Source organism: Symsagittifera roscoffensis, chromosome 1 (assembly GCF_963678635.1).
Source record: "Symsagittifera roscoffensis chromosome 1, txSymRosc1.1, whole genome shotgun sequence".
NCBI lineage: Eukaryota > Metazoa > Xenacoelomorpha > Acoela > Convolutidae > Symsagittifera > Symsagittifera roscoffensis.
The window spans coordinates 88,218,445-88,241,468 of NC_087062.1; the positions used below are offsets into that span (position 1 = coordinate 88,218,445).

Here is a 23,024-nt window from a genome sequence, read left to right on the forward strand (position 1 = left end):
GTTTTAAAGCAGGATAATAAAGCAATGAAACTTTTGAAATATTGTTTTTATAGCTTGAATCCATTAGTTAAAAGATAAGTTTTTTCCACTAAGCCATACAACCGAAAAACGTTTCAGTTGGTTTTCAAATTCGAATTGATTCGCATAAAGTAGTTAACCCATGCAATCTCATCAAGTGATGACCCTTTGAATTATTTCCATTAGTTTACAGCGCAAAACGTGACGCAAGAACATCAGTTTTTAGGCTAGCTCATCGAGCGACGAAACTTGAAAACTATTTCGAGTTATTCCATAGCACTAATCGGTTCGAAATGAGTTGAAACGATGCATCTTGAACATTATTTCAAGTTAATACATAGTGCGACTCGATTCGCAAAGAGCTTAAATTATTCAAGCAAGCTCATCAAGCGATGAAATTTAAATATACTTCAAGTTACATTTTAACAAGAAACGGCACGCAAAAACAAAGTTTTCTATGCAACCTCATCAAGTGATGAAACTTGAATAATTTGTTATTTCATAGCGCAAATTTCTAAACAAGCTCACCGAACGCAGAAACTTTACTTTATAGCGCGAATCGATCTCAAAAATTAAACTTTTGGTAAACAGCGATTAAACCTCAAAGTATTTTACACATGTTATTCGCTTAATATTTAGATAGAGTTTTTGACAATTTCTAATTATGCGAAATTATAAGAACAGTCTTAATATCTGAATCTTTTACGCCAACAAAATCAAGGTTTATCATACTCAGGCTGATGCGTAATAAGATTGGAAAGTGTATTTTCCACGGAATCGACTTCAATCAGACATCAAGAGGCCCAAAGAGTTTCAAGATTGCTAGTTTTCTAACACATCTGTAAACTGTCCATTTCAACTTTTTGAAAAAAAATTTCGGCAAAAATAAATCGAGGAAAAGACATAAAATCAAATATCATGGTTTTCTCGATTTAGTTTTACTCTTTTTTGAGACTTCAGTCCATCCATCATCTTGCATGTCAATATTTGAACTATCGTTTGCTACTTTATCACCGTGTAGATTCAGTTCTTCCGCTTCTTCAACAGATGGCTCTTCGCCAATTTGCCAATTCTTCAAGTGAGTTGTAACCGAGCAATTGCAATCCATGTTGACATCTTCGTCATCATCTTCATCATCATCGTCACCTTGTTGGAGTCTGGATTCGGATTGAGTCACTGCAGCTACTGGTGCGTGACCAATCAGTTTGATCAGCTCTGACTTTCTGTTGGTGGTGTACAGCTCGTAGCATTTGCAAAGGAGAGTTCCAATTTCAATTTGACTGTTGTCGTCCAATTCTGTGTTGAATTCGTCCTGCATTAGATCTTCCAGCATCTCACTGACCTATAAAAAGCCATTATTATTTTGAATATACTACTACTACTAATGCGTTTATTGTCCATTTTCCCATTGTTTTCCCGGCGGGGTTGCACATTCGGAAAGTGCGTATGCAATGGTTCAGATGAGGATATTCTGAGTAGCATTCAAGCTATTTAATGGAGGATAACACGTCTTTCCATGCTATTCGATAAAGGCAGTCTGTGGATTTCAGGCTCAAAGTATAAAAAAAACTGCTCTTATTTTCCGACGTTCTGAACTTTCCGACGTTCTGAATTTTCCGAAGCCCTGAATTTTCAGACGTTCTTCTAACTCCTGTGAAATAGTGTTTAGTAAGAAATAGTGTTATGAAATATTTTAAAAAACGGATATTTTCAAAACAAAAACGAAAAAAAATTAAACTTCCATAATTTTACAAACAAGATCGCATGTAAAGTATCTTTATGATTTTGAGCTCACGATAGCAATACCTTTCGCATGATATTAATAAATTCCGACAAAAACTGCTAGTTATAAAGTCGAGATTCGTCTGGAAAAAAAACCACGCCGAGCGCAAGTAAACCGTCACTTTCTTCGAAAATCGGAATAATAAGATAATAAAATACTGTCCCTCTTATGCACTTTCCAGAATATCTTGATGAGCGAATATAGCATACTGAGTATGATGCAAACCATAGCTCAGATTGATTTTACACCGGTCAGTTAAAACTATCGACCAATTATATTTCAGTTCTCACAATGACATTCGGTAACATACATAGGGTAATAGCCCACATTTTTCTCCGAACCATCCTGAATAAATGAAACAAGACTGCTCGTATATCAGGGCAAAGCCAGGGAAATTCCGAATACTTTCAATGTATCGAATAGTTTTTGGGAAAAGATAATGAGAAACTATAAATTTTGGACAAAATCAAAGATCAAGTAAAAAAAAATTTGAGTTGGAGGAAATTCATATTACCGATTAACTAGCCTCCATAATTTAATTTGGATTTTGTTGTGCGGAATAATTCACCACGCATAAATAATTCGCGTTACGCTTTCAATATTATGAATAATATCTTCAAAGCGCCCATAAATTAGTCTTGAGCATGGGCAAATTGGCAATTTTCAAACGCTCAGAACTTCGCAAAAAATAATCAGGCGGTGAAAAAGCCGAACATAGACAACTGGCAGTTGGAAAATAGTAATGAACGCAAAAACAAAAAAAAAACACTTAGTTGAAAAAATCTTTCGAATTTCAAAAAAAATAGATGCCCTTTAAGCTCTTTGAAGTTTTAAAACGATTTATGATTGGCACTTTTTTGATAACATTAACCCAACTTGAGAACACTGGATCAACAGGTAAAGTTTTTATTCCGCTGGAAATCTTAAATTAAATTCCACTATTGAAACTAGAAATCGTTCACGTTTTTTCGCGACATTTCCACGTTCGTTTTTGGAGAATGCTATTTACGTCACTTTGTAGAAGTTAGAACATAGTTGAAAGATGCCCGAGGGAAAGAGCCTGGCCTGAGGGCCGAAGTGCCCGAGTGCGGCTCTTTTGCCCGAGGCCATCTTCAACTTTGCTCTAACTGTTGAAGAGTATGTTTTTGCTTTCTGAGTGAAAGATGCCAGAAAATTGTCAAGAAGCCCGAAAAATTTAGAAAGGGCCCGGAAAAGGGCGCGAAACTATGCAAATGACTTCTTCTTTCATTCATGCGTTCTAATATTTCATTTTTCATTCATGCCTTGTCGTGAAAGAACATGTGTGAAAGAGCAAAAACACACTTTTCTCAGCAAAAGAATTTCGATTGCACTCAAAAAGTGCATATATACCTAAGTGCATTCATAAATGCATCAATATGTATGAATACACGTCTGTAGTTATTAGAGCATGTTCAGACTTTTTCCTGAAAAAAAAAATTTTAAAAAATCAGCAAGACATATAAGAGTCTTCACTAGTTCATTACTCTTAATCAGAGCTAGAAAATCTTTTTACATTTGATTTCAGAGAGTCGATTTCTTCAAACGGATATTTAAAAAAATTTGTTCAAACTTATTTCGATCAGCAAAAATTGACTGAATTAAGACAAAATCACCCCAAGCATAAATATTCCGTTCTCTTCTAGAGTCGGAAGGACAAGACTGTTGGTATATCAAAAACAGTAAGGTTCCGAATGCTCCGAATAGTCTGACTGTACATTAAGCCCAATTATAATTCTTTTTGGTTGAAAAATTGACAAAATAATCTCAAAACATTTTTTTTTCATTTTGTTCTTCGATTTATCCATCTTCCACAGGCTAAAGTTAATATTCAAAGAATGAAATTAGTGTATCGAATCCTTAAAGTGAGACCAAAACACCTGCCTTAATTCAATTTGAAACGCATTAAACCGCCGCTTAAGCGTGCTATGAGAACGCAATATATCGCGCGTTAATTATCCCAGATTAGCTATTTTCAAACCCCTTTAACATAACTGATCACAAGTGAAAATTGTTTTTACTGTTTGAGCTTCGCACAAAAATATCTTTCAGATGATAAAAAAATTTCCGACGAAGACCCTTAGTTTAAAAATTGAAAATTGACTGAATAATGAGAACCAGCCCAGGCATAAATATTTGGTTTTTACGTCGAAAGTCGGAATAATAATTTTATCATTTTAATTTCATTAAAATAACCTTATTATAATCTAAGCGCTATCTTAATTAAAACATCGACACATAATTGAAATTTCGATTCGACTAAGTTGATAGACCATAAAAATACAAATTGAAAAAATTCTAAGTAACTATATTTTGTGCGTTTGTATGAAATGAATATTTTATAAAGAATTAACTTTCAGAATTAATACATGTTTGGTGAGGCCATTCTACCATAGATCATTTAGGAGAAAGCGATTAACAATTGATCCTTAAAATGAATCATTTTAAGCAAAATATATCACTCAAGTTTTTGATATAGGGTAATTTTTTTCGAAACATTCGAAAGCAAAAAAAAAGTTGCAGACATTTTAGGGGGCATTCGCAATTTGGAGAATGCTCCAGATTTAAATAAATTTCTTGCCATAATCTGTAGCGAAAATACATATGACTTGTCAGCGCAGCAGAGCTGTGTTATTCCAACAGGATTGAAATTTGTTCGAAAAATTAAACCCCGGCGCCCATGAGAACAATCTCCCCCAAAATATACCAAGTGAACAATCTCCTTACTAAAGTTAATTGGTAAATTGAAGCAGTAAGGCCTGCATGTACTATGCTGAAATCGGATTGGCTGAAAAATGTTACTTTTGATCAAGTGAACGATCTCCTCCCTAACTTGATTTAGAGGGTAATTTGTTCACTTGATGAAATTAACAAAAACAAATTTTGAGCCTTTTTCCGAAAAAAACTATACGACCTAAATACGCGCCTTTACTTAGTCCAATTACAATTATATTAATTAAGCGAAAAAAGCGTAAGCTACTGAAAACAAGTGGACACAAATGATAAAATACAAAAGTTTCTATTATAATTAAATATCAAATAATTGGCTTCTAGAACCAGGGTTGAGAAAATAGACAAGCAAATCAGACGATCCGGCAATTATCGACCAATTACATTTCAGTATTCTCACTATGGCATTCGGTAACACACAAACAAGCCCGAATAATTGAAACAAGACTATATATATATATCCGAAGCATTAGACTGCCGAGAAAAATTTTCAAGATCTTTATGCCCGAATATAATGGCTGACTGTAGACAATTTTTTAACCATTTTAAACAGTCCACAACTAGTTTTCATTGAATCACCATTCGAAATAGAAAACAACTGTCAACTACCGCCTTGAATACTTTGCCAAAAAAACTTATTGCAGTAAGGATGCAATTTTTCAGAAATATTTCGCACGAGGAATTATTTAAAACACAAATTCTCAATCTAATACTTTTCTAACTCAGCTTTTTTTCTATTGCTTTTTTCAGTCTAATGCTATTTTTTTAACTCCCAATCTAATGCTTTTTTCATTTGTTTTACTCCGCTCGAATCAAAATTCAGACCTCAGGTATGGTCAATTTTTTAAAATAATTAATGAGCAATCCTCCCCTCTAACTATTCGTACGTAAATTGCAAATATAAATAACTCAATTTAAAAAACGGATTGTTTTTTACGTCTAATTTTTTTGCTTGAATTGAAATTTATACCGCAGGGGACAACAATTTGACAAAATTGGAAAATATTTAATAAGCAATCCTCCCCTCTAGCTAGTCGTAGGTATGTTGTAAACAGCAACAGATGTATGCAAAAAATTAGCTGATCGCAAAACACAAATTAAGCTATCACCAGAACCGTTAACAATCTGCCATAAAACAAAGTGTGAGAAATTTGAGGAGCAAATTGCAACAACAAGGCAACCAATTGAAGAAAATTATGCTCCTGTTACAAAACAAACTAACTAATTTCAAGTGATTTGAAACTTGATTTGAAGGCAATCTGAGCCAGCACAATTTGACAAAAAGAAATTAAAAAACAACGAACTGAGTAACTATTATCAAATAATATTGTAAGAAACTGAAACAAACAAAATTTCGATGATCTGCGCGCAAAAACAGGAAAAATAGTTTTGTTTCTCTGTATGTAGTTGCGACTTTTTAACACAGACGACCAGACGCGAAAAAAAGCCGCGGCAAAACACAATTAGGCGAAAAGTAATATTACCTAGTACTGACAATTGATTGACACTTGGAACGAATTATCAACTAGTTTTCAAATGAGCGAAAACAAAATAACAAAGTAAAAACCGTAAGCATATCCAACATATAGTCAGAAACGCGTTATCAACAACGAAACTGAAAAAAAAACGAATTGATTTTAAAAAAAGTAAAAACAAAAAATAAAACACTTTGGAGGTCTTTGAATTTCCAGAATCTAGTATCATTGAAACTTTTCTCTAGAAACTAAACAAATTTGAAAAAATCGGATCAAAGTAATTGCTTCACTCCGCTGAGAACTAAAAACGTAGCCAACAGACATTTGCAAAAGAGTCAATTAAACTAAGGAAATAGAAAAAAACTGAATTTCTTTTTGGAAAAAAAAATCAACTTTCGAACTTCAAGTAAAAGCTTAATGGCCTTTGAATTTCAAGAACACTTCTTTGATAAAATTACCTCACTTTGAGAAAACTGGATGTCAAAATCCACTTTCGAAACTAGAAAACGATCTTGATTTCTGCGCCATTTCTCTTTCGCAATTGGAGAGCGCAATTAACCTATTTTTTTTTTGCAAACGAACTTGAATTGAACTCAAAAAGTAAATCCATACCTAAAAGCTTTCATAAATGCATTAATAGGTATTATGTTTTTCTGTAGTTATTAGAGCATTTTAAGACGCGTACCTAAAAAGCAAAAACAAAATCACCAAGAACTGTTTAAGAGTTTTCACTAGGTTCAACCAATCATTAGATTGATGAGGTTGATTAATCATTGCGAAACATTTCAAAAAACATCAATTAAAAATTTACATAGACGAGAAGCTGCGCTTTGCAAAAACTTGCGCGAAAAAGACCAAAAAGCAGCTCTATCAAGTGAAATAAAAAAAAGTAGAAATAAGCCTCGAATAAGCAAAAACTCGGCTACGTGTCGGATTCGAAACTGTAACCTATCAACTTTGAGTCTCACGCACTAACCACTCAACTACGGATGCTTAAAATCAACTAGCCACCAATAACTCAGTTACATATGCTAATAAATTGTCAATTCGATGCAGCAAAAGTAGAACCAAATACAAAAAGACACATGTAACAAATTGGGAAGTATAAGAACAAATTATGTAAATTATGCATTTCAAAGAAAAATGCGAGATACTTTGAGTTGTAAAACTTCTGAAAAAGAGCTTTTTATCACTGTACTGCTGTTTGAAGCAAATAATTCTTCTTGGTTCATTCGATGACTTAAAATGCATCAGCTGAGTTAACTCTTCACTAATCAAACCACATACGATATTATACTGCTACCGCAGCCTACCGATTCAAAAGTGCCACCATATGTAGCCTTTATATTTGCGACTTAGGTTGGAAAAAAGGAAGCTCGTACTAATACACTTTGCTACGCAAGTGTAATGAAGCCAAAAACAATAATCAATTTTCATTTCGTAACAAAATACTTAGTTACCTGCAATACACTAAGAAAGCACACCATTGAATTATTTCAAGAAACACATGAATCCGAGAAACAAAAGAATATTAGCTAGGTTCGAAAAAAAATCAAAGTAGTTCGAATCAAATCAAAAAACAAAATACAGAATATGATCGATCTACAGTCTTTTAAGTATCGAAATAAAGCAAAACTATGATGAATTACATCTGTCTATTTCAAATTGAAAATCGTTCTCGAGGTTATGATCAATTTTTCAGGCTTGTGATACCACACCCTATCAATTAGAACGATTCTATAGAATTTCAAGCTTTGTTAAACCCCAGAATATCAATAAGAACAGGTATCGGCCTTTGAAAGATATAGCGAAATATATATACAGGCGAAGCTGCGCTTCGCAAACACCAGCGAGAACGACAAAGAGCAGCTCTAGAGTTCTAAAAAGTGCAATAAGAAAAAGTAACAATAAGCCTCGAATTAGTTAAAAACTTGTCGACGTCTCGGATTCGAACGTACGACCTACAAATTATGCGTCTCACGCACTAACCACACAGCCACGAACGCTTAGTCCTTCATAAAAACTATCCACAAAAAAACCGAGAACATGCTATAAAATTTCTAATGCTACAGTTCGTGGTTATAGCAAAAGGCACAGAAGTGAACACTTTTAATGAACATTTTTATTTGCTAGTTTTTATTTGTAAGAAAAAAAGGCTCGTACTAAAACACTAGCTGTTCGCTAGCTTAAAAACACGAATTCCAAGACCTTGAGACTCACAACCAGAAGCTTTAGTGCGACTTTAATTAGCGAGCTAAGAATTAAATTGAGCTTTCACAATGAACCAAAGTCAATTTCTTAGTTTTTTCAAGAACATTCAATTCACTCACAACTTCGCCAAAAAAATTAGCGTGGAATATACTTGAATCACAAAAAGTTTGACAATCACAGAAAACAATGTAACTTTATTCAAGTGAGATCAATTTTTTTGCTTACTTGCCTCGTAGTACTTGAGATCTTTGTTTTTGAAGAAACAGTCTGCAATTGCACCTGCCATCCATTCCCCCTTCTCTACACTATGAGCTCCTCCGAAACCATGCTGGATGGCAAGTTGTAGGGCAGTCCACCCTCGCAACACCACCCCCACACACTGCAAGAACTGTAGATTCTCCTCCTCTTCCACACTCATTCCAACTACCTAGCCTAATCAGTCCCAAAAGGATCTCACAGCTGAAGTGACAACTAATTAATCTGAAAATGCAAAAAGAACTGAAAATGATTGGTCTAGCGGTGTAATATTTTCTTTGGAAATTATGAGTGTTGATTTAAATTATCCTGACAAAAGAAATGAAACTTGAAAATTAAAACGCGTTTTCTTAATTTGGGTTGATTTTAGACAAAAAATGATGGAAACCAATCTGGTTTAAAATTTTCACAGAACTGTCATTTATGGCTTTTTAGTCAATCAAAAACTACTCCAAAACTGTTTGTTCCTTTACTAACAAAACTAAATCACTGCAAGACTCTTATGTATACCAACAAAACATACACTTCGCATACACCGGCAAAAATATGACTGATAACGCTACTGCAAAAAATTGAATGAGTAAAACTTTGATTCTATAAAGTTTCTTAAGTGGTTGCACTTCGCATACACCGGCAAAAACATGACCGATAACGCTACTGGGAAAAATTGAATGAGTAAAACTTTGAGTCTACAAAATTTCTTAAATGACGCACGAAAATTATGCGTCTACATAACTTCTAAGCGACGCAAGCCAATTATGACGCATTTGCAGTACCAATCAATTAAAAAAAAACTAACCAACTAACATGCCTCAATTTATAGAGCGGACGCATTTTAACTAGAATACAAAAAGTTCAATTAAAACCTCCGACCCTGCCCAGGTTCGAACCCCCTTATTTTGTTGCGGGTCTCCTTCCCTACCTCTACGCTACAGATCCATACCTTGAAGCTAAATGCTATTTGTAATATAATAGTCTATGTTAATATCCTTAGCATTGGCTGCAGTTAATAGCTGGTTATTGATCAAAATGAACACTTTCAAAATGAAAAATAACATTTGCGACTTAGGTTGGGAAAAAAAAAGAAACTATCACACAAGCTTTGCTGTTGTAATGAAAGTTGTGATCTCCAAAAATATAGGCAAAAAGTAGAATATAGGCAAAAATCTAGGCAAAAAGTGTTTTATATAGTAAACATGATATTAAATAAATGAACTGATATATGGAAAAACTAAAAATTTACCTCTTATGGGAATTGAAACTAAGCCATTGACTACCTAAAGCTTTGGAGTCTACTAATTATTGGCTGGTATTTACCGAATACCAGCTTAGCAGACACTAAATTTGGCACTTTTAAAACGTGGCACTAACTTATGCGACCTGCGTTAGGAAAAAAAGATTCGCAGAATAACACAAGCGTTTGCTCGTGCAATTACACGTTAACTAACATATATATCGTACGTTCAGTTATCAAAACATGAGCTTAAATATTTACAGATCTACAGCTAACAATTGAAACCAACTGCAAACCAACTGCAATTGAAACCAACTGCAAAAAAATTAGCAAACAGAACTTCGAAGTATGTTACAAATGAAGTGGAAAAACTATTACATATAAAACAGAAAAAGGATTTGTTTCGTGTTTGAATTTATTAAGTTTTCAAACAAGTCCTAGTGGCGTTGATCTTGGGCATTCAAAAAATTGATGCCAGCGGCTTACTGATTTCAAAAGTACTACCAGATATTTCAAGGTAAAAAAGCGCTTAAAAAGGCCGAAAAACTGAAGCCGACATCAAATAAGCTGAAATTCAGCCGAACATTTTCGTCAAAAAACATGAAGGAAAAATTTCATGTAACGCTAAAATAGGATACACGGTAGCGATGTAAGTAGCGTATGCAAAGTAGATTACATAATTTGAAAATTAAACCGACTGCGCTTAAGTCGACAATCATGAAGCAAAAGAACAATCAGTAGAAAATTGATATCAAATCTCTATAATTATACAAATAATGGTTTGACTTCTAGATATATCATGAGTAGTAACTAGTGCCCAGTTGTTAGATATGAATTTTCGTACAATTGAGGATGTCAGCAGCATCATAAGTGACTCAACTGATTTTGTTAAACTAGTAGTTAACCCACAAAAAAGTCTACATTCCTATTTGATGACGCATGCTAATTGCAAGCATAATAATAAAAGAAACATAGCCAACTAACACTTGAAAAACAAAAATGAAGGCAAGGAAAACACTGACTTCTTTTTTTAGAAATACTTCTACTTTCGAATTTTAAAGAAGAAATATATGCCCTTGAAGCTCTTTGAATTTCACGAACAATTTATGATTTGTGCTTTTTTGATAAATAGAAGCATATTTGAGAAAACTAAATCAATAGAAAAAAATTTTATTTGGCTAAAAAATCTGTCACAGAGGCGAAGCTGAGATTCGCTCCACTCCCGATACAGATCACAAAAGCTGCTAAGTCAAAAAAAATCGTAAATGTCAAATTAGACCTATCAAAATTAGATCCATCAATATGAATATTGCTAGTTTTAGACAAAAACATACCACGACAAGAGAAGGTGAAATTGGCTCCGGCAGAAAATTTGTCAAACGGTAACAAAGCCGAACAGACCTTAGCAGAAACCATTTAAGCTGAAAAAAAATTCAACAAGACGGAAGATTTACACATATTATTAAGCCCCCTAGCCCTCAACAAAAAAAAAACACACATACATGCACACACACACACACACTCACACACTTATTCACTCGTCAAATGAAAGAAGTTGAGGCCAGTAAGCCGATATAAAATGACCTTAACCTATTAAGGCAAAAAAAACGGAAAAAAAACCAAAAGTCCCCCTCACCCTCGAAACACACACACTCACGCAAAAAATATATATTAGCCTGTCAAGTGGAACAATATGAGGCCACTAAGCCGATGTAGAAGGCGCTGAACCTATAAGGCCAAAAAAAATTGAGACTAACTAAAAAATATAACATCCCCCTCACCCTCAATACACACATTGTCACCCAAAAGAAATGTTGCTCACTCGTCAATTGAAACAATTTTTGGCCAATAAACCGATGTAGAGAGCGCAAAGCCTTTTAAACAAAAAAAAATCGAAAAAAAAAGAAAATTTCCAACTACTAAAAAGCTATTAAGCCCCACTCATTCTCAAAACACACACACACGCAAAAAATTTTATTCGCTCGTCAAATTTAAAAAAATGAAAGCACCAAGCCAAAAATTAAGCGATACCAATGAAGCCGCAAAAAAAAATGAAACATTCAAAAAAGTCTTAGACTAATTAAAATTATTAAATCCCCCTGACCCTCAAAACACACACAAAAACTTTTTTTATTCGTCAGACGACGCCATAAGAGGCCACTTAGCCGATATAATATCGGTCGAAACCTATCGAGCTAAAAAAACGGAAAAAAACAAAAGAACGAAATTTTAACAAAACGAGTAGGTAACATTACAACCAATGTGAAAAGCCCACTTCGAATAGGACAGATATTTTAAATGCTAGCCAGCAACAAATGCGGTAAATTTTAACTAAAAGAGGCTTTCAGAAAATGAGTCCAGATGAGTCCTGTGAACAAATTATTTACAGGGAAAAAAGCCTAGTACCCGATTCCAATACCCTTAATAATCGCAAGGATAATAATTCAATTCCATTTTCGAAATTAGAAGTCGATCACGTTTTTGTGACCTTTACATTTTAAGTGTTCGATAGTGAAGTTTGCCTTCTTTTTAACAAGGGAAATGAAGTGGACCAAAGAATCAAGGTTTTGTTTCAGATAATAATTTTGGAAATAAAAACAAGTCGAAAAGAATCCGCTGAAAAACTTTCAAGTAGTTGCGCATGTCCAAAAATATTCTAGAGTATCACGTGAGTAAACACCATTATTTATGAAATTGATACATACCATGAGGAACGGATTAGATGGACCCATGATACAAGAAGACTCCTAATGACAATAACGCTTCAAATACGAAAACCTTAAGTACCAGGTTGCACTACTCATGCTGATCGCAATGGTAATTTAATGATGTTAGCAAGCTGTTAAATTGTGAAAAAAAAACTCTTTCCAGCAGCAATTGACATCACAATACTGTTACGTAGTGTTCTCATTGCAGTAATGCAATGAAAAACCGATACCACCAGCAAGATTCAGACTGATCATAATTTGTGAGCCGATAACACTGACTCAAAAAGAGCTCTCAGAAACTGAAATTCAACATTGAATACACTCAAAAGAATTAAACTTTCAACATATTTACACACTATGTACAACCACATCACAGTTCTAATCGACCTTATTTAATTGACTGTCTGAATTTATGCACATGTATTCTACTCTTCGCTTGGCTTGAATTCTCCTGCGTAAATTTCCTGTGCAAATCCATCGCACGCACTTGAAAACTCATTCATTACAGCCTCTAGACAGTCAGCTAATATCTCGTTCGTTATTTGATCCATCAATCCACTCGGACTTACTTTATTCAAGTCTACATTCAGAGTTTCCGCAATTTGTTTCTGATGTGAAGCCACTTCAGTCTGTACAGCTGTGAACAGATTCTGATCAACTGATATTTCAGTCCTGCCGACCATCGATGAGTCATCATAGTAACTACCACTCATTTCTTGCAATGCAGACGGCTTCAAGGAACTTTTTCCTTTGTTGACAATTATCAAGTCTCCAAATGATGACATATTATGATGATGTGACTTAGGCGAATCTATTACGGATGGATAGTCTCGGAAATGAACATATTTGAACGGATTTTTCGATGTATCTTTGGCATCAAAGCTGAAATCTTTCAAATCCAGAGCTCGCAAGCTGAATGCGTCAGAGTTCAAACTTTGAGCAATCTCATTTTCCATGTCCTCAATTTTTTCCAATCGCCTCAACATTTCCTGTAGACTTTCAACTGTTTTCCTGTCGAATTTTGTTCTGCTTTCTCGCTTATGGTCAATGTTTTCAAAAACTTCTGTGCTCTTTTCGTCTTTGATCTTCCACAGAGCAACTTGGTCCAATCTCTGCTCTATGAGAAAGTCCAGAATCCTGTCGGCTATTTGTTCGTAATCGAACGACTTAAAACCAAACGAGCACTCTTTCACGAGGTACCTAAATGTCGGATCACTCATACCCTTCAGTTGCAAAATAACAGCTCGCGCGTCTTTGTCTTCACTCGCGTACTTTTGAAGCTTCAAACTGCAGATATCTCTTATATCCTCGTAAGCTTCGGGTGTTAATCCCTTTTTGCTGTCAAACAGTCTTTGCGTTGTGTGTCTCTCTTTCTTCATCTCTGCAATCAACTTATTGGTCTCTTTCACGTAAGACTTCAGCTCTTCTTCCGCTTGTTCGTGAGTCACCATACTTATTTTGTCATCACGAATCGGAGATTGCCGCTTTTTAGCGACTGGAGATTTACTTTGACTTCTGTTGCGCCGGCCGCCGCCGCGAGCGGGCGACAAAGATTGGTTTCGTGAGCTCGACAGAATGGTAGATTGATCGATACTATCTCGCAACCTATCTAGAGATTCGTTCGGCCGCATATTCACAGGCGATGAGCTCTTCGGCTTTGCTTTCGTCTTCGAATTATTGGTGCTATTAAAATCCGAGATCGGATTTCGAATTAACATGTCCGAATGAACTGATTTCAACTGTGACGCAACTGTCGATTGCAGTATGTTCGACTTCACATTTTTCGGATTCAATTTTGCAGGCACTTGGGATCTAGTAGTCGTATAAATTACATTCCGTTTTGTATTCTTGACATTTCCGGGGGTCTTCTTTTTGCCAAACACGCCAACGTTGGCTTCAGCTATTTTGGGTTCTGTGTTTTTCGATTTCTCGTCCCGGTCCAGAATTTTATCAATTCCCAGAGCAATGATTCCAGCTCTTAATGTTTGATCTCTATCGGGACTCATTGGGGGAGAATTAACCACTCTCAATTTTCCTGAAATTTGCGGGGGAATTTGAATCGCAAGCTTCTTGGACGCTTCGGGTTGCTTGCGCGTTAAATTATTTTCCGTCACAATTTCTCCAACAGACAATCCGTCGAGAATTTCTACGTGACAATCTATCTTGTCAATTCCAATTTGATCATTTACTAATGATATTTGTCGTATCAGATGGGACAATTCACTGTAAGTTCGGCTAAACTGCTTTTCGACTCCGTGACCCTCTCTGCTTACTGCAGCCACATCTTTTGCCGTTTTCGCTACATTTTTGTGCACACTGAGTAGTTTATTCAACATAACGGTCACTTGTCCGATTTTGGAGTCGGAGGGGGAAATAGACTGGACGTCTACTACTATGTTTCCATCTGCAGTCAACTTGTTCACGTCTGTCTGCACCTGGCGTATCTGCTGCTGCAGTGAGTACAGGTTGCGTGCACACCGGATAGCTGAATTAAAACACCGAGTGTCGTTATAATATTCAGATGTTTATGGACAAATTATTGATCAAAATGTAGATCAATCGACTGTAGATTAATTGTTTGTATAGATGCAGCCAAAATTAGATGCAAAACTTGTATAAACGGATGCAAAGTAAAACGCAAAAAAAAAACGTTCGATTTCTTTTTAAACTTAGTTTTAGCATTTTTCATTTTTTCGCGTAGCTTTGAAATTTGGACCGCGAATTGTTTGGATCATGAATTCAGGCTCAATTATCTTTAATGATCACTAAATCAATGCTTACTCTGCTGATTAATTCTAGTTTCCATTTTGCGCTCTTCGTCCGCCTCCCTGGTGAATGCAACAGTAGTCTGGGACGCCTTCTGTGCCATCCAGCGAATGCACTCGACTAACTCACATCTCGATTTCCCAATCTCCTCAAGTGCCTTAGCCATGGTCTGGTGCTGCGATGCGGAGGATACACCACTTCCATGCACTTCACCCGACGAAGCTTGTTTAAACTTGTTATTTGCAGCAGGTTTCGCATATGTGACTTTTTTACCTATAAAACACCAAACAAGTCAAGACAAAAGTAAACAGGACGTAAGAAATTAACAAAAATTTACAAGGTGACAAACTCAAAAACCTTCTAAAACAAACAAGGGTAGCCGGTTGCTGAGTGACTCAAAATTTTCTAACTATATTTATCATTGCAAAAGAAACTAAATGCAGAGGCGAAGCAGAGCTTCGCACCACGTCCGATACAGCAAAAAAAACAGGATTCAAACCATAATTATAAAAAATGCTTGAAGCCTGTTCAAAATCGCAGAATTCTGAGAAATCGAACCCATTTACGGATAAACATAGCCAACAGACAGTTGGAAAGAATCAATGAATGCAAGCAAACAAAAAATCTCAACTTTCGAAATTCAGAGAAAAAATAAATACCCTCAAAGCTCTTTGAATTTCTAAAGCAATTTATGATTAGCTTTTTTTGATAAAATTAACATATTTTGAGAAAACTGGATCGATAAGTAGAAATTTTATTTGCTGGGAACTCTTAAAATTAAATTCCACTTTCGAAACTAGAAGTCGATCACACGTTTTTCGTGACCTTTACAATTTTGCAGTTCGATAGCAAGATTTTAAGAAATTTCCTGAAAAGAAAAAAAATCCTTGCGACCTATGTAAAATATGAACAAATTATAATAATTATAATAATTGTAGTTCCTGCGAATCGCAGAGGAGCTATCAGTAGGACTTAACAGTCCTGTCGAGGATAGTCCGTTTGTATTATTTCCCCACATTCCAGACTGTGTTATTTTGTTGAGCGAAGCTCTTTTTTTCGACTCAAAGCCGTTTTTGTGCGTCTAGAACTTTCACGTGGTACCACTTTTGCAGCCAAATTTAGTCAGGTTGTGGTAGACCTGAAGCTAGAGGTTAAGTGAGAGCTCGTCCTCACACACTATCATTGCCATGGCATGGGATCGATTACACGATCTGACGATTCTAAAGTGAACGCCTTACCACTATGCTAAGTGCCCCTATTATTCTATATCGACCAACAAATTCGAACTAAATCTCGCGATCGAGAAACCCAAATCATCCAAAGTTCTAAGTCGCAGCAACTAGCCAGTTTTTTTAACCTGGTTTTTATGCAACCTTCAATACAACCAGTTTCATGCGTAACCAAAACAGTTCAAGAAATTACGAAAGTCAAAGGCTATGTAAACATAACTGCCAAATTATACTGATCATTTTTTTCCTGGAACAAAAATCTTTAATTATTCTTCAAGAATTTCGTCTGAATTAAGCATGTTTCCCATATAATCAAAAACTAAACAAAAAAGAAATCAACGTTTGTTTGCCGAAGCAATTTTTTTAAAACAAAAAAATACTAAATCTAAAGCGGATTGAACCAATGGAACTATTCTGACAAATTTCATTACTCAAACGCCTCCATGCGACAATAATATTTTCATTTTGAGGTTTTGCAGTGGTTCGAGTCCCGCTATGATCATTACTTGTTGCTTGAGGTTAAGGCAACATTAACCAAGCCCAAAAAATAGTAAAAAAAAATACAAAAGCAATTATCCGTGAAGCGCTGAACAACTCGTTCTTTGGAGCGACCTTTCCTTGAACTGAGGTATTACTCAATTTTGCTCGTGAACTGTAGAAAGAAAACCAAATTTCATGGAACGACACAAATAAAAAAATCCTATTTTGGACGCTCGCCATTAATTTAAGGAAAATTGTCGAGTCTAATTGTCTAACGCTTATTGATAAGTGCATTTTTGAGTCTAATTAGTTCCAGAGCGCCTTTTTGAATTCAAGCAAAAAGTAATCTGGCAAAAAGTGAAGTCATTAGATATATGATTGAGCACAAGACTGGTACTTGCACCATAGCCCGAATACATTGAAAGGGTTTCACCTTTCGAATGATATAAGAAAAATTCCGTCAAAAATGGCTAGTCATAAAGTCGAAATTTGTCTGAAGAAAAAAAAACCCACCCCGAGCACAAATATTCCGTTACTTTAGTATCGAAAGTCGGAACAATAAGAAGGATTTTGCAGTTACAGAAGATTCATAACATTACAGGATCAATTTCTTAGATTTGTAAGAAAAACTAACGGGAAGAAAAATCAAGCTCCCGATTAAGTCACTTGCCTCGCAAAAGGAAAAAAAGAAGAAGCAAAATCAAAGGATCATAATTTGCTTTCAAAAAAGATTTCTAAGAAAAGTTAACGTAATGGTAAATAGATGAACAAATATTTTGTCGGTACCTTCATCCGCTTTTCACAAAATTTGAGTCTGAAAAGCAAAATCTTAGAGAGAGAAAAAGTTCAACGTAAAGCCGAAGCTGCGATTCGCAAACACTAGCCAGAAAACGACAAAAGTGAAAAGTGTAATAACAAAAAGTAGAAATAAGCCTCGAATTAACGAAAATTCGGCTCACGCACTAACCACTCAGCCACAAAAAAGCAGAGAACAGATGCTTTGAAATTTCCAATGTTTTAAATCTTGATTATAGCAAAATTACCACCAAATAAACACTTTTATTTGCGCGTTAGTTTGGAAAAAAAGAAGGTTTGTACTAATACCCTACGCCCTCACGAGTGTAAAATCATTTTATGCACAGGCTTCAAATTGACACCACACAGTAAGCCTGCGGATTTGCTGTGAGTTATCTAAAATTGGTCAAGAAAAAACACCCAACGCCACAGTTCTTTCCCATTTTACAAGAGTGCTCTGAACAAAAATGCAAACAATCACAAAATATTGACTTCTAAATAAACTTCATCATCAGGTTCATCATCATTCTGTTCGGTTCACCATCATCAAAACATGAGCAAGCTAGGTTTAACCTTCATCTAATTCGAACAAAATTTATGCTCAATAATTAAAACTACCAACAAAAAGACATAAAATTAGGCAGCGTAATGGAACAAAAAACTGAAAAATAATGAAGTCAAGACGAGAGAAAGGACAAATATACGAGCTGTTCATCTCTTACTTAACGCATAAAAGCAGTTGATCTCCTAGTTAAGAATTACATGTTATTATTATTAATAACATGTAAATTATAGGTTTTGTTGGGCTGGGAAATGTTGCCTCAAGCAACGAGCACAGATCAAATTACGCCTCAAATCTCCGCCCCTCTCGATTTGAAGCGGAGACTTCAACATTTCACCACCTGTCCCCTAGAGTTATTATTTCATCAAAATAACAGCACAAAATAACTCATTTTTTCATATTGAGCTCAAAGTCAATTTCTAAAGTATAACTTATGCTGAATAAACTAACCTTTGCCTCCCTTCCCTATAGTTGGCTTGTCAGCTTGGCGACCTCTTGCTTGCTCCTCATTTGGTAAATTCACAGTGTCATACAGTGGAACCTTTCCCGCCTTCGTAATAGTAATCGGCGGCTCTACAAACTTCATTCGCTCCATGTCCAGTCTCGCCATCTCCATTGCCAGAGCCATACGACTCCCATTCAGAGAGTTTCCCAAGTTAGCCAGATCCACGTCTTGCATCCCGTTTGGCGGAAGATGAGGAAAGCCGGATGGCCTCTGGACGAATATGGGAGTAGGTACGGCTCCGAAGTTAGTGTAAACATTGGGCACGGCGCCAGGATTATTTGTCAGCTCTAGCTGAGTTAGAATGTGATCTGTAGGGTTCATCATCGTCCTTCTTACCAGTGTCTGAAACGCTTGCTCATCTATGAAATCTGAAATGCGAATGAGATCGCTTTATTACCAGAAAAACAATTGGGTCTTTCCCATTATAGCACTACCAATCAAGTAACAAAAAATTATAGCCATCACACTGTGATTTTACGATTATGGTGCGGGTCTATAGATTTTGCTGAGGGGAAGGGGGTGCTAAATGGGGAAACATTCAAACAAGTTGCCTTAATTATAATTTGATTCATCGAGATATCATCGAAGTCATGTTTGAGAACTTTTGCTAATGATGAATTTGACGCTCTTTAATCTAACATACTCCATTTTTTTCGCTCAAAAAATCATTCGTTGTATCAAAATTTTTCTCATTCTCAAGAGTATGCAGAGTTATTGCCTAATCATTATCAACTGAGTTCAATTTTCTTTATTGAAATCTCATTTTAAGATAAACAACTTTTCTGAATAGTTAGAATTAAGGTTCTTACATGGAACCATGCCCAGTGCAAAAAAAAACAGCGAAACACATCCAGCTTTCTCCCAACAATTTGAGACACAGAGGCGGAGCGGAGCCTCGCGGTAATTGCGATACATCACAGAAATAGCATCGCCAGCTAGGTGACAAACTAAGCCGATAATATTTGATTAGACGACCGTAACACCAAAAAATAATGTCCTAAAAACCCTGCCCATAAAAAAAGAGATCTAGAAATTTCAAGGGTTCCCTCATCAAAACAAACTCTTTTTGGAAAACAAATGATGCAACAAGAGGCTTCTTGACCAATTTGAGATGAGCCGAAAACTTTAAAGCCGAATCAAACTTTGAATGAACAAATATTATCATGGGAAATTATTTTAAAAATCCGAGTGGAAAAATGTACAACCAAGGTTATGGACAAACTTCGATTACAACGGCTCAGCGAATGTCTGTTGGGTGTGCAGTGTCAGTCCTTAGCCTCTGAATCCTGTGAACAAAATTTTACGAGAAAAGTTAGGTACCCGATAACAACACAATTTCTATCGCAAGTGCAAAGACTGGATTTGAAAATAAATTCTTTTTACTGGATTAATAAGTAAACCAATGCACACCGCTAAAGTTTCCCAGTCATTTTTTTTAAAACTAGTAGTCGAGTCCATTTTCCCGCCAATTTCAATTTCCTTATAGGAGAATTTTCCCCCGTTCATTTAGCGTAAAATTAAACAAGGAAGCGAAAAACAGCTTCGCAGCACTTGCGAAAAAATACAGTACGGCAAACTGACGGACAGAAAATGAGGCGCAAGCCGCAGAAAAAAGTTCGAAAAATTGATCTACCAAACTGAACAAAGATTAAAATTGAACATTATAAAGAATACGGAGTTGAAAATTGTACAACCAAGGTATTAGACAAACTTCGAATATAACAATTAATAAAGTGTACACATTCTCAGTACACGTCTGTCGGCCAACAGGTCTGTTGGGAGTGCAGCTTCAATCCTTAGCGTCTAAATTTTCATTAGAAAATACCTTGTCGGAAAGCCTTTATGCCGAAAAAAAACAAGACTTAAGCCTAATGAAAAATTAATATATCACTCACCCTCAAAACGCACAAATACTCAAAAACTTTATTCAACAAATGAAACAATATGAGGTCACTAAGCCGATATAAAATAGGCCAAAACCTATTAAAGCCCAAAAAAAAAGAAAAATAAAAAAGCCGAAAAATTTCAAAAAATTTAAGACTAACGAGAAGTTATTAAGTCCTCCTCACCCTCAAAACACAGACACGCACACACAAACATTTTTGCTCGTCGCAACATTTTTGTATATAATATAAGTCAAAACGTATGAAGCCGGAAAAAAAGCCAAACAAAATTGTCATGAAAAACTTGAACAATAATTTCGATTAAAACTTTCAGCATTTTGTACGATCTAGAGGTGAGCATAAAAATATGTTTCTTTAGCAACAACTCGAAATTTTGTCACTAAGATGATAAAAAATAGGGTGAAATAACTTGGGCCGAATAAAGTTTTTAAGCGACAAAAAAAACTGAAATATACAAAGTCAAGGTTAGTAAAATTACAACCAGAAGGGGTAATCAGAATGCTGAAAACAACTATAATGTAAAAAAATTTAAAAAAAAAATTCTGAAAATAATAAGCCGACAACTTTTTTTTTGAAACGGACTGTTTCCCGTTTGAAAAAAAAACAGGTCCTTTTAGGTTCGAACCCAAGACCTTTGCCGTCCCAGGCGCATTTGCGTTAGCTCCAGAGCAAGTGTACCGGAGACGCAAAGTAATTTGAATTCATTTAGAACTGTACCTTAATTTGTCATTTCGAATTTTGACCATTCTGTGAACAAAGTTATTAGCGACAAAAAGTCAAGTACCCGATTGCAATGACCTTGCTTATCGAAAGAGTAATTAGCAAAGGAACAAAAATTACGAACGAAGCCGACAACTTTTGAGCAAACAATTTTCATTTCGTAAAAAAAAGACTTTCAAATCTCCCTGAAACTACAATGAACAACACTTGCTTATATTTATAGCTCAAGAAAAATCAGTATGTGGCAACTAAGCTGACAAAACTTGAGCAGATGAACGAAAGTCAATTTTTACCGGAAAACAATTTCCACAGGGCCCCGAGGGAACGAACCTGGAACAGCAAGAAAGAGAAGCAAGTAAGATTCGTAAAAAAGTAGTTTGCCATGAAAAAAGTCTAGTTCGCATTAAAAGACACATGTTCTCGCAAGTGTAAATCTGATTTTAACTGACTTTTAAAAAATAGCTGAAGAAAATTGAATTAGGTGAATGCAAATTTGAAATTTATATTTAACTGTATCATTGTTAAAAGACAAACTATCCCGCAAGCAACACATCCTCTCATTTTCTAGCTTACAAGGCCGTTTTAAAATAGCGCCTTTTCATTATTTCTCAGAAGACGAGAGGAATTATATTTTAACGAGAAGGGTGGTAAATGCAAAATAAACGAGTTCAAATGAATTGCTTACATAAAGAAAGATACATTTTAGAGGTAAAGTAATTTTTAAATCAATCTATTCAGTAATTGCAGTTCAATCTAGCAGAACAACAAAGCAAAGTTATAATTATTTATTTTACATAATTTCGACATTATATCACAACTATGATAGGTAATACAGTTGGGCTTGAATTGAATTGAGCTGAACAAGTTAATTAATTTACCATAATGAAGTATATATATATTCGCAATAGAAGCACCATTGCTAAGTTAGCACCTTTAGCTAATATAATCAAACAGACAAACAGTTATAGAATATCTAATCATGGCCAACAGGCAGTTGGAAAAGTGTCAATGAACTCACGAATTCAATAAAATGGCTGACTCTTTAACTGGAAAAAAATCACTTTCGAAATTCGAAGAGAAAATTATATCACCATAGAGCTCTTCGATTTTCAAGGCAATTTCAGGATTGAAACTTTTTTGATAAACCTTAATTTGAACTTTTGTTATTGGAGAGCATTATTTCCCTTTTATTTGCGAAATGAAATTGAAAGAACATCAAAAATCAAACCACCAAATATAAATTTGAGCGTAATTAAGAATATTTCTCGACAACCACACAAACAAAATATGTGAAAATTCGCTTCGTTCATTAACACTTAATAACTATGGCGACAAATAAATCCATGAAACCTAGATAGACCAACGGGAAAGAAACTAAAACGGGCAAACCAGGTCAACTTTAGTATCTGTAGATCAAAAAGCCGAAAAATAACAAACTAAAAACCCATGAGTAGTTAGAAGAAAAATCTACCTGCGATTCAGTTTAAGATAAAGAACTAGAATAAAGGTTTGAAAAACTACTGCGACAGATTGAGTGAAAATGCGCCTTAAGCACTTGAAGGAAATGTTAGCACTGAAAACAAACAATTAGAAAAGTTTTTATTATCTGAAACTGCCATCTAGCAATTTGA

At 35.2% G+C, this 23,024-nt stretch overlaps 2 protein-coding genes across 2 annotated transcripts; both read right to left on the minus strand.

The window, feature by feature from the left end:
- Nucleotides 1-892: 892 nt before the first annotated feature.
- Nucleotides 893-8,737, minus strand: LOC134857181 (pre-rRNA-processing protein TSR2 homolog). The gene is made up of 2 exons (XM_063873557.1): nucleotides 8,465-8,737; nucleotides 893-1,360 (listed from the first exon to the last, which is right to left on the minus strand). The coding sequence occupies exons 1-2, from the start codon at nucleotides 8,651-8,653 to the stop codon at nucleotides 935-937; spliced, it is 615 nt and encodes a 204-aa protein (XP_063729627.1). The 5' UTR covers nucleotides 8,654-8,737; the 3' UTR covers nucleotides 893-934.
- A 3,955-nt stretch (nucleotides 8,738-12,692) lies between these two features.
- Nucleotides 12,693-19,133, minus strand: LOC134851709 (protein moonraker-like). The gene is made up of 3 exons (XM_063867925.1): nucleotides 18,715-19,133; nucleotides 15,214-15,471; nucleotides 12,693-14,917 (listed from the first exon to the last, which is right to left on the minus strand). Exons 1-3 carry the CDS (start codon nucleotides 19,091-19,093, stop codon nucleotides 12,858-12,860), a joined length of 2,697 nt encoding a protein of 898 aa, XP_063723995.1. The 5' UTR covers nucleotides 19,094-19,133; the 3' UTR covers nucleotides 12,693-12,857.
- Nucleotides 19,134-23,024: the final 3,891 nt, after the last annotated feature.